At 40.7% G+C, this 17794-nt stretch overlaps 1 protein-coding gene across 6 annotated transcripts in view; it reads left to right on the forward strand.

Moving 5' to 3' along the window:
* Positions 1-1505: 1505 nt before the first annotated feature.
* fhdc2 (FH2 domain containing 2) overlaps positions 1506-17794 on the forward strand; it is a 69160-nt gene continuing 52871 nt past the window's right edge. For 2 of the 6 annotated variants that reach the window (XM_063060814.1, XM_063060816.1), the window contains exons 1-3: positions 1506-1681; positions 4298-4452; positions 5613-6181. In XM_063060814.1, coding sequence (XP_062916884.1) covers positions 5765-6181 — 417 coding nt within the window. In that variant the 5' untranslated portion in view covers positions 1506-1681; positions 4298-4452; positions 5613-5764. Of the gene's footprint in view, positions 1682-4280; positions 4453-5612; positions 6182-17794 lie in introns of all 6 variants that reach the window. The other 4 variants (XM_063060815.1, XM_063060817.1, XM_063060818.1 and 1 more) reach the window with 4 other exon arrangements.

Raw genomic sequence — 17794 nt, forward strand, 5'->3', positions numbered from 1 at the left:
CTCTGTCCCTATCACCTGCCTCATTGATTGCATCTTTCCAAGCTGATCACGCTGATCCAATGAAGAATGGAATGAAACTCAACTCAACTTAGATCAAGGAAATCAATATGGGAGAAATGCCAGTGATACGTCTCAGTCATAATGGAGAAATAATGAAGAATGTTGGAACAAGTACAATATTTCCAATGAGATGCCATCATATCTCTACAGACATAGAACCTGCATTAGATCCTTAGATACCGTCACTGCCATGCAATGATAATTAGAAGCCCCAAGCCTGATATTATCAGGACACAAGAGATTCTGCCGATGCTGGAAACCTTGACGAGCACACACAAATGTTAGAGGAGCATGCCGATTTCCTCCAGCAGTTTTTGTGTGTTGAATGTTATCTAGATTTTTTTTTGAAGAATTGCACAATCATCAGTGACCTTTTTGGCCCAATGAAAGGCAGATGGAGTCGATGGAACCTGGCCCAAAAGGCAGTCTGCTGGATGGAGCAGCACCTGTGGAAGGAAGGGAATTGTGTCGAAACTCTTCATGACGGCAGTATCCCGCTCTCATGAACGCTGCCAGTTCATAACTGTCCTTCCGATGCCGGACACAGGTCGCATCCTCGTCTCCAGTTCTGATGCAGGGTGTTGACCCGAAGCGTCGATACATAATTCCTTTCCTCCCATAGATGCTGCTGAGTTCCTCGAGCAGAATAAGATGAATATCATTGACAATACAGCTGAAGACGGTTGAGTGAAGGATACTATTTTGTGAAACTTCAACAGCGAAATCCTGGGGCCGAGATTGAACCTAACATCCAGAGTCCTGGAGAAATACACCTATGCACCTCGAAAGCAAGGTGCCCCAAACTCTCCCTGTGGTGGCGCACAAAGTCTAATGCAATATAAAAAAACTAGTCCTTCGCAAACATTTATTGCGACGTTCCCATATTAGCATTCTAGTGTAAGATTCTGTTTTCATATCTACCCCTGATATGAAATGCGAAGCGTCTTTTAAATCCCCCATGACTAACATCCATGCTGAACTAGCAATGCTTCATTTGAAATTCTGCCAGACTTCACCATAGTACCTCCAATATCATATTCTGTTGATTAGCTTCTTGTTCCTTAACACATTACTTACCATCATGAGGATGCAATCGATATGATAAATGCATTCCTGCATCATTATTGGAGTCTTCAAAAAAGTAGTCATAAAAGAAATGACTCAATGTGTTGATCCAAGTACCATACTGATCTAGCTACACTTTCATTCCAGTCCCTAGAAAATGTGTGGGATTTGTTCCGTTTATTTTCTCACTGGCCAGAGGACGGGGGTCATGTGCCGTTCTGTATCCCACTCATCGATGTTATCCCTTTCAAAACTGCCTTGATTTTAATCTCAGCTATGATCCCACCCTCTCCCTGAGAGGGATCCCTGAGGACTGCCGTCACAGAACCACCTGTAGTTGGACCCTCCCACTTAATACGCCAAGTTCCCATTATGCCAAGCTTTGGACGATTACACACTGCGCCCGTGCTCCAGGGACAGCAGCGTCAAGCTTTCGAAACTTTTGGAAAAGCAGGGATACAAATCTCAGTAACCGGCTTCGAGGCACTGGACCAGCGAACAGAGCACCAGAGATCGGGAAATCTGTAAGAATCTGATTGCGGTTCAGAAAAAAAGAGTGAGTAAAGGGGAGAGGGGCTGAGGGTGATGTTGGGGATGATTTAAGAAACAAATGTGAGGTGAGTCTGTCCCCAGGCACAGTGACTGGTAGTTGCGCACTGCCGAAAGACATAGAGCGGCGCACCTCACATTTTAGTCCAAGTTTCACAAGTACAGCTTCTTACGGGGATCAGGACCGACGGATAGGGGAAGTTTGCGGAGGGTCGTTCACAACGTATTTGCTGTGCATGTAGTTCTGATATTTTATTCAGGAATAGTTGATCCGCTTTGTCTTGGAATTCTGCCTCAGGATGAAAGAGGTAATTGTACTCTGGCGCCCATCCAGAATCACAGAGTAACACATGAAACCTTCACTGTTAAAATCGAACTTATTTTGCTATTGTGCGTTCTTCAGTAGTCCCCTCCGACTTTTTTTTGTGTGTTTTATCAAACACATGGCACCACGGCAGTTTTCTTATTGTGTCGAAGTTGTCAGAACTCTCTCTTCTGACCAGTTATATCCCAGATATAATTTGCAGATAGTGCTGGATTTCTGGCAGTGTTAAACTTCGTGCTTAATTCTGTCTTGCAATCCAAATATAACTTGGAAGGGTTATAAATATTTTTAATATGGAAATAAAAATATTTGTCCCTGTCCTGCAAAAAAACGGCAATTATCCGGCAGGAAGGGAAATAGGCTGATAACCCTTTCGAAATATTTTGGTAAAGCTGTAAATAGTGGACAGAGCAATCTATTTGAGATTGTTTGACTGCTGTTATTATTGGCATTAGAAATGTCCAGCCCATTTTCCTCTTTTGACCTAGCTCTTTTGTGTTGGAAACTTTAAAAAAAAACTGAAGCTGTAGGGGAAAAATCACACGCTGGAGAGCTCTTGCGCTTTGTTCGCTAAGATTAAATATTACGCTGATCAACAGCCTGGATTGAAGTTTATTAATTTAAAATGGACTAGTAACTCTTATCATTCCAATTTTCTGCTGTTACTACAGCTGAATCCACATTATATGCATCTGCACTATCTGAAAATGAATTAAACATTATTATTTGTAATTAGGTGTTAGACCAAACAGTAACAATGATATTCAAAAAATGCCTGATCATAATGTCTACAGCAGGAAACATCCTCTTGTTTTTATTCTTGATGTATTCACACACGTAGAAGTTTATAAGTCGCTGATTAGACTTTAGTTAGAGCACTGTGAACAATTTTGGACACCGCACATCAAAGAATGCAAAGAACATAAATGAGAAAGTTGCCAGGGGTTAGAAACTTAAGTCATGAAAAGACTGAAAAATGTTGGGAGTGCTGTTCTTGGAACAGGTTCTTAAAAGAGGAGATGGTGAAATAAAAACATTTTGTCTGGTGAGTTGTGAGTAACCAGAGGTCATGCATTAACTCATTGGCTAAAACCACAGTTTAAATATTTTGCACTTAGGATTTGGGAAGTTCTACCTAAAACAGTAGAGTAAGTTGATTCTGCAAGACATTTTAAAATGGAGTTGGGCAGGTATTTGTGGATAAAGAGCCAAATGGATTATGGACAAAATCAACAATATAGGATGAAACACAATTGTTCAATGGTTCCGTCTAATATCAGAGAATGTGTATAGTATACAATCTGAAATTCTTACTCTTCACAGACATCCACAAAAGCAGGAGAGTACCCCGAAGAATGAATGACAGTAAAATGTTAGAGCCACAAATTCCCCTCTCCCCATCCCAGCACAAGCAGCAGCAAAGCATCAACAGTCCCCCTCCCCCAGCAGAAAGCATCACATCCGCCACCCTCCAAGCAAGCAATAGCAAAGCCTCCAAAGAGAGACCATGATATGCAGTACAACAAAAACCAATTGTTCACCCCACAATTCGACACACTACAATCCCCCCCCCCCGATAAAGGAACAGAGACATGACGCCCTTCCCATAGCGAGAACGGAGACCAAAAGCAAGAAGCCACTAATTACGATGCTACAGTCTGCCACGTCGCTTTTATTCCAAGTTCTCTGACTCAAGAATCAGCAGCAAACTCTCCCGAGAGAGAGAGAGAGAGAGAGCGAGACCGAGACCCCTCCAACAGCTGATCCACTGTTTGTGATGCTCCATTTCTCCCACAACACCTCAGTCAGTGAAAACAGTATAGAATCGGCCCGTCCACAGGACTGCAGGACCTTGCCCCAAAGGCACACACGTCTTCCAACTTGCATCCTTGGATAACCATAAATGGCCAGTCATTCAACCTCAAGAGCGGGAACCTTCTCGGTAGAGAACCACAATTTGAGTGTAGCTATAGATCACAGACTCCAACAGAACCTCATCCACCTTGAAAAGGGAAAAGAGACAGTAAAAAGGAAGAAAATAAGCTGTACTTGCACTTGAAAGGAGTCCGCATGGTTATAATGGTTAAATGGTCTCCTTGTGTTGGTGAATGTTTTTGTAATTCCATGAAAATGCTGGTTACTCTTGTGTCATATTAATCACTTTTACTTTGGAATGCATATTCTTAGGATGAGGTATGTCATAAGTATCCTTTTTTTAATTCTTTTTAGTTTATACAGAATTGCTGCTATTTTTTGGAAATCTGTTTTTCAATTTGAGCAGTTTTCTTTTCTTTTCAGGTTAATACCTAATATGATGTACATAAGGAACACCTTCAGCCTAGGAGTCTGAAACTCCATAAAAAGACTATGTCCTCAAAGCCGATTGTCTAATAAAACACATGTTATTTTAAAATAAGCAATTGATAGCTGTGGATGATGCCCAGTAGCCAAAGGTAATCTTTCTCTTCATTTCTCCCACCTTCCTCAACAGAGACCCAGAGAAGGCATTTTTCCCTATATCAACATACCCACTTAAGGGTCCAAAGACCAGCAATGAGCTTTCTTCAACATTTTTCTGATCATTTTGTTAATTGCTTTCATTGCTATCATCAATGTTCTCCTTCCCATGTATTAAAATGATAAATCAACTGTTGGTTGTCGACGATTTTACCTCAAAATTCTTTGTGACATTGTGCTTTCAGGTAGCGTGAGGCAGTCTTTGCTTTATTAACAGACCATTAGCCATTGTGGCCTTATAGTAATTAATATTCTATTCAGGAGAGCCACACAATTCAGTTCTTTCCGAATCAAATCATATAAACAACATGAAAAACCGCTCCAGTTCTATAGACTATTAATCTTCACACAAGTGCCAGAAGAAATCGACAGAATGCATGTGCCACTCAAGGCCCCATGTGGCAATCCATTAGATTTTATAAACAGGAAAGGCTTTCATTCAATGAATGAACAGTTGCCATGCAATATCAATCACCTTGGTACTGTTGAATTCAGTCAACAATTTTCATAGTTTGTTTCACTTCATAGAAATCTGTATTCCATCAGGCAAAGTTATTCCTGGGGGATTGCATCATCTTCTGTGTCCCTTGCTTGATCAGGATCAGCTACGTACTGTCAAGACAAAATCCTACTGTATTTAAAATAAGCAGAAATTACAATTCACCATTGATAGTTTTTACATTGAGAAATTGCTCAGAGAAAAATGCATATCTATGTGTTCATTGCATTTATAATGTGGATGTTGCACATGCTGAGGGTTGGTAGACCAGCAGATTTTTTTTTGTTAAATCTGTTTTTTGAACATATTGCTATAAAAAGTCAATGAGCAATAGAAATGTTATGGGAAATTCTACAAAGTGGAAATGAATATGGCTTTCTGGTAATGTGGGTCAATGGTCCAACATTGCCTTTTATGTATGTGACTCATAATTTGCAATAAACATTTAAAGTGTCAGTAACAGTCTCGATGAACCAGGCAGACTCACAGACTTCATAACTGGAAATGACTATTTTGTTCAGTGTGCATTTAAACAATAGATGTACATAATCGGGAGCTGAACACTTGGCAAGTGAACTTTCCTTTCTTTTATTGAAGGATGCAAACACAATAAATGAAGGACTGCAGAGAGCAGCTCGATAACAGAGGCTGCAGATGGATGTGTACATGCTAAGTCGCTGAGTAATGTTTATCCTGGTGATGAAGACTGTCACTTTCGTTGCTCCTCCTTATCAAGAGGCTGCAATTAGATGATGATGGATATGACGGTCACTACAAAATGCGCTGAAGCTATCAAACTGTGCCCAACACCATTACTTCCTGTCCTTGATACCACTTCTGTGCCATTACCAAACAGTGGCTTTCAGATGGCCCCACCAGTTCCCCCACCTCCACCACCCCCACCCCCACCACTACCGCTCTTGGAATCAACGTCTCCCTGTCTTCTTCACAAGTCCAAACTGAAAAAAGTGAACTGGATCCCCATTCCGAAGGAGAGGATTTTAGGAAAAAATAACATCTGGACTGCAGATAAATATGACGATGACTTTCAGTTAGACACTTCAGTAATGAAGGAGTTATTTGAACAGGTGGTGAATGTATCATTGGAGGAGAAGAACATTCGAAGAAGTTTTAAAAGCAGCTGTCCATACCGTACCAGTGAAAGGGTAAGTTAATTGGAAGTAAATCAGGTTATGTATCTGGAATACAGGTGCTGGAATCTGGAGCAAACTGCTGGAGAAACTTGGTAGGTCAAGCAGCTTCAGTGGAGACATGGAGTTGGTTGATATTTCGGGTCATAATCCTGAATCAATCCTGAGTTCCTCCAGCAGTTTGTTTTTTTTTAAATTCCATGTTATGACTGCGAGATGGTGAGAGAGGTGGGGTGACAAAATTCATTAACAAGAGGAAATCTGCAGATGTTGGAAATCCAAGCAAAACACATTTTTCATCAAATGATTGCAGGGATGCAGTCCTGACCTTCTTAGACAGGTTTCACAAGTAGCCAAAGAAGTATTAGGAAAGAGACTGCAATTTGTTTACATGCATTACTATGAAATGTCTTTTTAGCTGATGTATGGTTCCCTATAGGTTTGCAAATTGAATTCATATTTTCTTCTCAGCCTCCTCGTCAATATGTTCCCTCTTTGGCAGATCATCTCTGTAATATCTGAGTGAGACATCATGGAGACTCTGGTGGAAAGGTAGCCTTAAAGGGAAAACAAAGTACTCCATTCTCTTGCTTTGTTCCCTTCATAAAGATCCCTTATAGTGATCCACAGCGTGAGGTGGAAAGAGTAAAATGCAATGGATTTTGCAGCTTGATGCACAACCTGCAGAATCATTTTATAGTGGCACAGTATTGAAAAAGAATCTTGCTACTTCATTTAAGGCTCATATTCAGTGGGTGTGAACTCATTGCTTCCTGGAGTTGACACATGCTAAAGGCAACATGTCTATTTTCTAAATACATCACTCAAATCAGAACAGGTGGAGATTGAAAAAAAAACAAGAACTTTGACCTTTGACCGGATTAAATTTGTTATTTTTAGACACATAATTTGTGGAGATAAATCTACCTCTGCCAACAACCGATTCTGTCTGATTTATTTCCCAATTGTTAAGTCCCAATGGCAAAACTACATGACGCTAGCATCAACATATAATATCGGAATATTGGGTCCATCAAATCTTGGAAACAAGAACAAGGCGAAGCCCATATCAGATAAATCCTGTTCACTGATATCAATTATAAAGTCACAAAGTAGGGTGATAATTTTCAAAGTGCCACATGTTGCAGTGAACAAATTCATGGATAAATACTAAACAATAATTTCCAAAATATATTACATGGTCACATATTGACCGGTGGAAATGCAATGCAGCAGACAGTTCTGAGCTTCGTTACTCATCCCTCTGGTTTTCCAAATTAAAAGTGAGATCACTTAGCCAACAGGGTTTGTTGACTATTTGACAAAGGATGGCATGAAATATAATTAATTCTGCAATAAGGATGCAAAGATGATAGTGATTTTGTGAGGATTCAAATCTGAACCCTCCCCCACCCCCCACCCCAACCCTCTAACCATCTTCATCGTAAACCACCTCAAGAAGAATTGCCCAAAGAAAGTGAATGCTAAGTTCATCCCATATTTCTAGTGCTGGACAAGACACAGATTGAGATTGGGAAGATATCTCTGATGGAAATCATCTTCCCTGGCTTCATATGTTCTGGCATCAGCAGGCCTTGTTTAAGTCGGCTTCAAGTTCCATTGTGTGCACATTGCTAGATGCACTGAATTTCCATAAGGTGAGGCATCATTTCTGGTTGACTTACTGCAGAACTTCATCCCTGCTCATGCAAATTCTAATCTATGTTCTACAAAGTATCTAATGAGGAGAGGTTTTATAATTTAAACTTGTACCTGCCCAAGTTCAGGAGAACAAGAGAGGACTTGTTTGAAAATTTTAGATATTGAATGATCTTGAAAGCTTGGATACGTCAAGGATATCTTCTCTTGTAGGAAAATCTAGAACAAAGAGCCACTGTAAAAACATAAGGAGATGACCATGTAAGAGAGAGATGAGATGATTTTATCTGAGGGTTGTGAGTCTTTGTAATTCTCTTCCTCAATGGTGGAGCAGATTTGACGTGGTGAGTTGCCTGGTTTTGCTACTAATTCAAATGTTTATGTGTAAGATGTATGAAAATAGATCTTTGGAGTATTTTGCAAGACGTAATTCCATGAAAAAAATAACTGGACGAGTACTTATGGATTAGTTGACTCCTGTACGTTTTGTAGTTAAGTGGCTGTCTCGTGGGATTGTTGGTGTTAAGTTGGATGGTGCTTTGTTTCATTGTGCCAACTAGGGCATAATTTATTATTCTTTCCCAAGAATGATGTTAAAATAAAATATATGAACAAGAGAAGGCTGTATAGCCTTTCAAGTCTTTCAGTAATATCAACACTCACTTTAACTATAGTTAATCACAAAGTCTGGCTGCTGATAATTGAACCAGATTACCCACCCATTAATCATCCCATTCCATTTTGATTTCTGTTCAAGTTAATAACAGGAAAAATCAAGAAAGGAGTCCAATGTGTTATCATCCCACTGTGTAGATTTTAAAAGAGTCTTGCTTTTAAATCTGGATGATAGGTTGATTAAGGAGCAACAGGCATTCTTACTGGAATTTAATGTTTGTACAGTTTTCTTTTACCAGTTCAGAGGCTTTATTATGATACCTGAAGTCCACAGTGCTGAACTATCTTATAGATTATGTGTTTAAATCCAAATTTAGCCCATGAAGTGAACACTTTAAAAGGATGCTGCTATTAACTAAGCAAAATTGATTCTTGGCGCAGAGATATTGCTTTTCATTGGGGTCAGAACAATGTTTTATGGTTTTTATTCAAAATTGAATGACATAAAAATAGTATGCCTGGAAAAGCAAATGTGAAACTGATTGGTAAACCAGTAGGAATATGAATCATGGACTCATGCAGAAGTCATTAATCTAGAACTTTTATTGGCTAATTACGTGCAATTGGGTACTTAGTCTGTGTACAGTGTACTCAAGGAAATTAGGTGCTCTGTCACAACAAAGCACAAACTGAAGAGGGCAAGCTGAGCCTATGCCATGACATCAATTTGTGTCAATCGATCTCACTGTATAATGTATTAACTGCACACATCATCATAGTAATGTAAGTCCTTCATTCTACCTGACTGACAAATGATGGCAATTTCAATAATAGAAGCAAGACATAAGCTGAGGACTAAGACTTTCCCCTGTGCTACTTGGTGGAGGGGTTGGGGGCATTTATGCTCCATCTTCCAACTTCCTCTCTGATTAGGTTTCATCATCTTCAGTCCTTTGTCACGTCTACCTACTGCCTCCCAGTTTCTAGCATTATTTCCACGTTGCTCTCCCCCTCCCCCAACTACCTATCAGCCCTCCTCACCTGGATCTGCCTATTGTTTGCTGGCACTGGTTCCACACCTTCCCTCCACCCTTTTTATAGCTCTGTCACTCTTTCAGTCCAGATGTAGGATCTTAGTCCAAAATGTTAACAGTTCATTTCCCTGTAAATATGCTGCCTAACCTGCCGATTCCATCCAGTATCCTGTGTGTTGCTTAACCAAGCTGTGTTGGGGAATCTGACAATAAAAATCTTCAAGAATCCATTGATCTCCCTAAACATGTTTCTATTTTCATTTCATAACTAAAGTGATCACCATTCCCTCTATCCCACCCATTCCTTGTCCCTCCCAATATCTTTCATGGTAACTCCCTCCCCACCCCCACCCGTGCAATCACTACACCTCACTGACATTCTGACCAGTAGCCCGACCTTTATGATGCACCGATGTCCACTATCATCCCCTCTCAAAGGCTGTCACTGTCAATTAACTATTTCTAAAAATTCTAATCACATGTTTGATGCACTGGTATACAAATGTCATACCTATTATGTACTCCATCCATTTGCATTTTGTTCAGATCAATGCTAAGGAATATCAAGCAGGGAAACAATCCATTAACAACTATATTAGATCACAAGTTTAAGCTTTCTGGCAGAGCCTAGCAGGTTTTTATCCAGGATCTCTCTGTATCTTCTCATCAGTCCTGACCCCAGATTTCTAGTCCCTGCTGCTGAAAAGCATCCCCATAGCATGATGCTACCTCCACCACGCCTTACAATAGGAATTACCTGGTTAATAGGCGGTATTAGATTTACACCGTACATACCACTTAGTGTTGAGGTCAAAAAATTCCATTTTAGACTCATCTGACCACAAGTCCTCCCTCTGCATCTTCTAAGTGGTGCTTTGCAAAGTCTTTGCAGGCCAAGAAATGCTTCTTTTTCAGCCAAGGCTTTTTCCTATCTACTTTCCCATAAACACCCTTTTTGTGCAAGGCATTAGAGATTGTTGAGCCATGAACTTCATCTCCAGTTGCAACCATTGACTTCAGCAGCTCACTCAAAGTGACTGTTGTTGTCACAGTAGCCTCACTTACAAGTGCCATTCTTCTCCAGTGACTGAGTTTAGAGGGGTTTGCCTGACCTTGGTAGTGTGTCTGTAGTTTCATAACTTCTCTACTTTCTCACAATGAACTGCAGAGATATGAGGTATCTTCAATGCCTTTGATATGGTCTTGTACCCTTCCCCAGGTTTGTGCTTCTGTGTATTACCATTTCCCTGACTTGTCTTGAATTTGGTTTGGTTTGTTGAAAATCTACAAAACTGTTGGACCTTACCATGAGAGGGGGTATTTGCCTGGCATCAGGCCTTGAGCTTTTCGACCTTCTCTCTATAGGTCATCTCATCTTCCCTTGGGGAGCTGCGTCTCCTCCTCACCACCTGATCATCTCCATGGCAGCGTTCAATTTTTAACCAGGCTCACTGCTCATCTTCCTGGGATATTTTGATGCTTCCCTTTCCACCCTCACTGATAATCTTCCTTAGAGCCTTATTCCACTGCTCTTACCTTGACCAGGGTGGGAGATTATGGGGAAAGATTTAATATGTACGTGTAACTGTGCACATATAATTTGCCACTTCCATCACACAACATGCTATGGGCATTGTTTAAAACTGGCGTGGCCCATCAAGCACTGCCTTTTCATGAAGATAACCATTTCCAGGCCACCAATACAAGTTGCTGAGTTATAATAGGAGAAATTTGCAATCATTAATACAGAGATTGTGTTGTTTACCAAAGGTGCAACACAGAAGGTATCACAGAAATGTAAACCAGAGGTACAATTATATTTAAATTATTAACTACTGATCTCATTGTATTGTTCATAATGCATTAATGGGTAAAATCCCTTCTTTAAGTTATCCACTTTTTCACATCTTGGTATTGCTGCCATTTATTTCTCTTTATTACTTCGGGTTGGATGGTGACATCCTCTTTTTGAATGCACTGGAGCTGCAATTGCAGGGCTGTTAAGCAAGGATTTCCAAGATTTTGATCTGCTCTTGATGAATGTTGATTAATGCACTTGCATTTTCATTCTATACATTTTCGATAGAAACTTAACTTTTCAGGAGAAGACTATTCATCACATTCCATCCATGCCAACCAAAAACTGAAGATTCAAGTGACTGAAAGCAATAACAACAAACGATGCTGGAGAAACTCATGGATCAGGCAACATTTATGGAGGGAAATGAAGACAGCAACCATCTATTCCCTTCCACAGATGCTGCATGACGTACTGAGTTCTTCCAGCATCTCGTTTGTTGCAGCCATAAAGTGAGTTTGCATTGAAAATCAAAAATTGTAAGTGCTGAAAATTTGAGATAAAAAGATATGGAAAGGCTGGGTTGTGGCAATGTGGACAGATAAACAGAGTCAATGTTTCAGGTGAAAAACCCTTTAATAGAACTGGGAAAGAGAGAGAACAAGATATTTCTAAGTCACAATGAAAGTGGGGCAAAATGAATAGGGCGAAGAGAACACCTCAGAAAGCCTAGGGTTGCTGTGTGTGGGAATCGTCTGGTTGTTCAGTTATTGGGTTAATTTGAAAAGGAGAAACGAATAAAGGCTATTAGATGGTGGCAGTTGGAAAGTGAAAAAACAAGACGATGAAAAGTTGTTAATTACAGGGCTAGTAGATGCCTAGTAGGACAGAGAAAAACTGAACAATACCACGGGTGGATAAAATGTATAATTATTATACAGACACGAAAAGCAAGTTATCTGGAGTTGTAAAATTCAATATTGAAAGGCTGCAATTTTCCCTGATGGTAGGTGAGCTGCTGTTCCTCCAGCTCATGACCAGCATTATTATTGTAGGGCAGGATAATGTGAGAGTGGGATTAAATAGGCAGTGATCAGGGAGTTCTGAGGGGCTCCTGCAGAGTGAAGTCAGTCAGTATTTAGTTTCTCTAAAGAAGACCACATTGTGAACATCAAATGCAGTAAAGTACTCAGCTTACTTCCAGTTCCCAGCTCCCAATTCCTGCTTTTCAAGTGGTCCTCTACATGCAGAGTAAGAACACTTCTATCTTCACTATCTTTTCAGGAAGCATTTCAGACCCCATTACACTTTGGGTGATTTTTTTTTCTATTCTTGTCCCTTTTACTGGGCACTCTGTTTGATCTTCTTATAATTTTGTACTACTCAATTAAATAACCCCACCACCCCCTTAGGATCCTTTGCTCAGTCTGCCTTTTCTCACACCTGTAATTCTCCAGCCTTGGAACTGTTTGCATATATCTCCTCTCTCACACTATCACATCCTTCTTTAAGTGTCATGACTGGAATCTGAGCTACAACCTTGCAAGTGCTACATATAATTCTGAAAGGATATCCTTCTCTGATATTTTTATCTTGGTCAATAATGGCAAGTAGTCCATAGACATAATTAATCACTTTACCTATTTATTCTGCTATATTCAAAGCATCTTATCACCGTGTGCTTTAAGATCCCTTAGTATCCTTTCATTTATCATGTAATCTTCACCTTGCTTTCTCTCCAAATGCATTCCCCACAGGCTGAATTCCATTTGTCACATTTGTGGCCACCTAATGAGAAAATTGATATCATTTTGTAGAACTTCCTCTCTCACTGTCAACAAACTTGTCAGCTTTTATATAATCAATGGGTCTACATTTAAGTCTTAGTCAATATACTTCATAAACACAAAGGATCTAATCCTGAGGCTTATGGATCCATACTGTACACTGCCTTCCAATCACAAAAAAAATACTGGACTATTATTCTTTGCTCTCTATCACTAAGGCCATTTTTAACCTAACTGTTGGATTTCATAGATTTTTATTTTCCAGATCAAATGCTTGGGATTTCATCAAATAGCAGGTATTGAATCCTATGGCAGAGGCTGTTGTAACTCATAACTCAATATACAATGCCAGACTCATTAATTTATCTCAATTCAAACTAATTAGCACAGTTTTAGGTTTAAAATTCTGCATTAACTCAATTAAAACTATTAATAAATGGCTTTGATAATTATTGTTTTGGACATATTCTCAATTTTAATCTTCAGGTGAAACCACAGAACACATAAGAAAATGGGTGTTGAGTTATGGTAGATTCACAGTGGTCTATTTATTGCCCAAACCAGAAAGCGCCTGTTTATTGTCCAAGCCTAAATTAATTAGTTCCTTGGAACATGATGTCATTGTTTTTTTGCCTTACAAGTTTAACCACTTTATTATCCAGAAATCTATTCCAAGCATTGCCTGTGCTTGGAGTTAAGAACTTTATTAAAATCAGTTCTAATTTGAATTTCTCCTGCATGTTATTGCATTTGAACATAGTAGTGCCCCAGTAAATACCATTTCACCAGCCTGCTCATTTGCTATCCCTTTCTGTTCCACTTATCCACAGAAAAACTCCACCAAACAGTATCTGCTGTTTTCTGGTCAGTTGCTCGACCATTCAGAATACCTAACATGAATTTTCATTATATTGAACTCAATCAATCATGTTGAGCTCTCATATGTATTTTTCAGAAGTTTAGTTACAAGACCTGATAAGACTCACTACAATCCATCAAGAAACTGAGTTAACTAAAAAAAAAATGCTGGAAAAATTGAGCAAGTCAGATAGCACCTGTGGAAAAGAAGACCCTTTCTCAGACAAAGAGAAAGAAACAAGTTATTTTTAAGTTGAGGGAAGATGCACGGGATGAAGGGTATGCCTCAAATGGGCGAGGCCAGGATTGCTATGGCAAAGACTTATTAGTCATAAAGCTGATAGATTAGAGAAGGAAAAAAAAAACAAACTGCTGGAGGGGCTTAGGAGGTTGAGAAGGATCTGTAGGGAAAGTATAATGTTGATGTTTCAGGGAAGATAGCCAGTCAGTCATGATGCAGAATGTTGACCTCCTAAATAGAAAAGGGAAAGTGACGAGTCGGTTGTTGGTAGATTATAAATGGACAGAGTAATGAGGGACGATGGGCTGAAGGAGCCAAGTGGGGAAGGGGGAGGGGATGTGAAAGTGGAGTCAGATGCTAGAGAGGGATAAGAAAATATTGAAACTAATTATCCTGTGGAAATGAAGGCTCACGTTGAAAGCAGATGCAGTGCAGACAGAGAAGCTGAGAAAAAGTGATAGCCATCCTTGCAAGAGATAGGGTGGAGAGAGGTGTAGCCTAGGTAGCTGCGGGAGTCAGTGGGTTTATAGTAAATGTCAGTGTATAATTTGTCTCCTGAGATGGAGGCAGAAAGGGAGTGAGGTATTGGAAATGCTCCAAGTGAATATGAGAAGGGGATAGAAGTTTGTTTAGAAGGTGATAAAATTAACACATTTTGCAGGGGTGCAGAAAGCTGCACCAATGCAGTTATCCATGTTACAGAAGCATTGTGGAGTGGTACCAAGATGCTTTGGCAGAAGGACTGTTGGACATGCCCAACAAGAAGACCAGGTGTAGCAAGTGCCCATGGCTACACCCTCGATTTGTAGCAAGTGAGAGGAATCAAAATGCAAGTGGGGAGCAAAGTTAAGGTGATGAACAATCAGTAGCTCAGGATTAGTCCTGCAGAATGTGTGAAAACTTCCAAAGAGCATTCAGATTTCCCATTGTAGGGGAGACCATGTTATGAACACTGGATGCACTCAACTAGACTGCAGGAAGTGCAAATGAATTGCCGTTTCACAGATAAAACTGTTTGAGTTCCTAAATGGTAAGAAGTGATAATATAAAAACAGATCAGGTGTTCAATCCACTACGGTTGCATGGGAAAGTACTGTGAGTAGGTTAGGGAGTTGTGAAGGAAACAGTCATTTTGGAATGCTGAAAGAGGAGAGGAAGGTATGACCGGTGATGAAATCCTCCCACCATGCCTCCCGTTAGGACTCTTCTCCATTCTTGTTCCTGTTTTAATTGTATCTGCTCCAATAATGAGTCTTTCTGAACAGTTACCTCTGAGATATCTACTTTTACTATTATTCCCTCTTCCATAATTGGCAGAGCCCTTGACTACATCTCATCAACGTATTTTTCACCCTCTGCCCCTGGACACCTTCAAGCCCACCAGTTTCCAGATTCAGCAGATCACCTCTAAGATTTCTCTCTTGAATGAGATTTCACTGCCAGACATACATAACTGACCTTTTCCCTTTGCAAGTCCCTGGTTCACCAGCCGCTCTCCTTCTCATGACAACTTGTACAAGCAAGCCCAGGTGGACTAATTTCAGCTCCTGATACCTAAACACTGAAGTAGTAATTCTCCTGCAATTTTTCCAAGCTAGTGTATTGCTTCAGTACTCTCTCATACACAGGGGAAACCAAACCTAGTTATTACTGTAATGTCCTGGTTCAGACTTCTACTGCTATGCCGTAGGTATTTCATTTTGGCTGTTCCTGCAAAAACAGTGTGTCCTCCTGGTAGAATGTTTTGGTTTCAGCTAAAGATAAGAAGCCCTGTTATTCAACTTAGGAATGTTGTGTCAGCCAATCAGGATGGTGAAATCGGGAGAAAGATCTAGAGAGATTTGTGATGGACAGTAGTCTACTTCGGGGTCCTTTTGGTGGGAGCTGCAGAGAGAACAGGAGGGAAGATGCCTCAGAATGTCTTAGGAAGGAAAGTCCCCATTGTAAGAAGTGCTTTGTGCAGATGAATGGCTCCGAGGAGGAAGGGCCAATACTCCTGAGAGAGAGAGAGAGAGAGAGCCCACTTGCTCAAGATGGTTTTCAAAGGGAGTTCAGAAAGGTGGTGGGTGTATTCACACAAATCATGGGTCCAACACGTGAGTGGAAGATGCACCCCTGAATACATAGAACATAGAATAGTACAACACAGTACAGGCCCTTCGGCCCACAATGTTGTACCGACCCTTAAACCCTGCCTCCCATAAAACCCCCCACCTTAAATTCCTCCATTTACCTGTCTAGTAGTCTCTTAAATCTCACTAGTTTATCTGCCTCCACCACTGACTCAGGCAGTGCATTCCACGCACCAACCACTCTCTGATTAAAAAACCTTCCTCTAATATCCCCCATGAACTTCCCACCCCTTACCTTAAAGCCATGTCCTCTTGTATTGAGCAGTGGTGCCCTGGGGAAGAGGCGCTGGCTGTCCACTCTATCTGTTCCTCTTAATATCTTGTATACCTCTATCATGTCTCCTCTCATCCTCCTTCTCTCCAAAGAGTAAAGCCCTAGCTCCCTTAATCTCTGATGATAATGCACACTCTCTAAACCAGGCAGCATCCTGGTAAATCTCCTCTGTACCCTTTACAATGCTTCCACATCCTTCCTATAGTGAGGCGACCAGAACTGGACACAATACTCCAAGTGTGGCCTAACCAGAGTTTTATAGAACTGCATCATTACCTCGCAACTCTTAAACTCTATCCCTCAACTTATGAAAGCTAACATCCCATAAGCTTTCTTAACTACCCTATCCACCTGTGAGGCAACTTTCAGAGATCTGTGGACATGTACCCCCAGATACCTCTGCTCCTCCACACTACCAAGTATCCTGCCATTTACTTTGTACTCTGCCTTGGAGTTTGTCCTTCCAAAGTGTACCACCTCACACTTCTCCAGGTTGAACTCCATCTGCCACTTCTCAGCCAACTTCTGCATCCTATCAATGTCTCTCTGCAATCTTCGACAATTCTCTACACTATCCACAACACCAGCAACCTTTGTGTCGTCTGCAAACTTGCCAACCCACCCTTCTACCCCCACATCCAGGTCGTTAATAAAAATCACGAAAAATAGAGGTCCCAGAACCGATCCTTGTGGGACACCACTAGTCACAACCTTCTAATCTGAATGTACTCCCTCCACCATGACCCTCTGCTTTCTGCAGGCAAGCCAATTCTGAATCCACCTGGCCAAACTTCCCTGGATCCTATGCCTTCTGACTTTCTGAATAAGCCTACCGTGTGGAACCTTGTCAAATGCCTTACTAAAATCCATGTAGATCACATCCACTGCACTACCCTCATCTATATGCCTGGTCACCTCCTCAAAGAACTCTATCAGGCTTGTTAGACACGATCTGCCCTTCACAAAGCTATGCTGACTGTCCCTGATCAGACCATGATTCTCTAAATGCCCATAGATCCTATCTCTAAGAATTCACACCCGCAAGTTCTAGCATTATAGCCTCATAATTTTCCCTTCCCCAATTAAAAATGTTCCTGTCCTCTCTGATTCTATCCTTTTACATGATAATGTTAAAGGCCAGGGAGCGGTGGTCACTGTCCCCCAGATGTTCACCCACTGAGAGATCTGTGACCTGACCCTTTTGGAAGATACTACTTCCATGGTTGTGTG

Source organism: Mobula hypostoma, chromosome 10 (assembly GCF_963921235.1).
Source record: "Mobula hypostoma chromosome 10, sMobHyp1.1, whole genome shotgun sequence".
In the NCBI taxonomy this organism is placed as follows: domain Eukaryota; kingdom Metazoa; phylum Chordata; class Chondrichthyes; order Myliobatiformes; family Myliobatidae; genus Mobula; species Mobula hypostoma.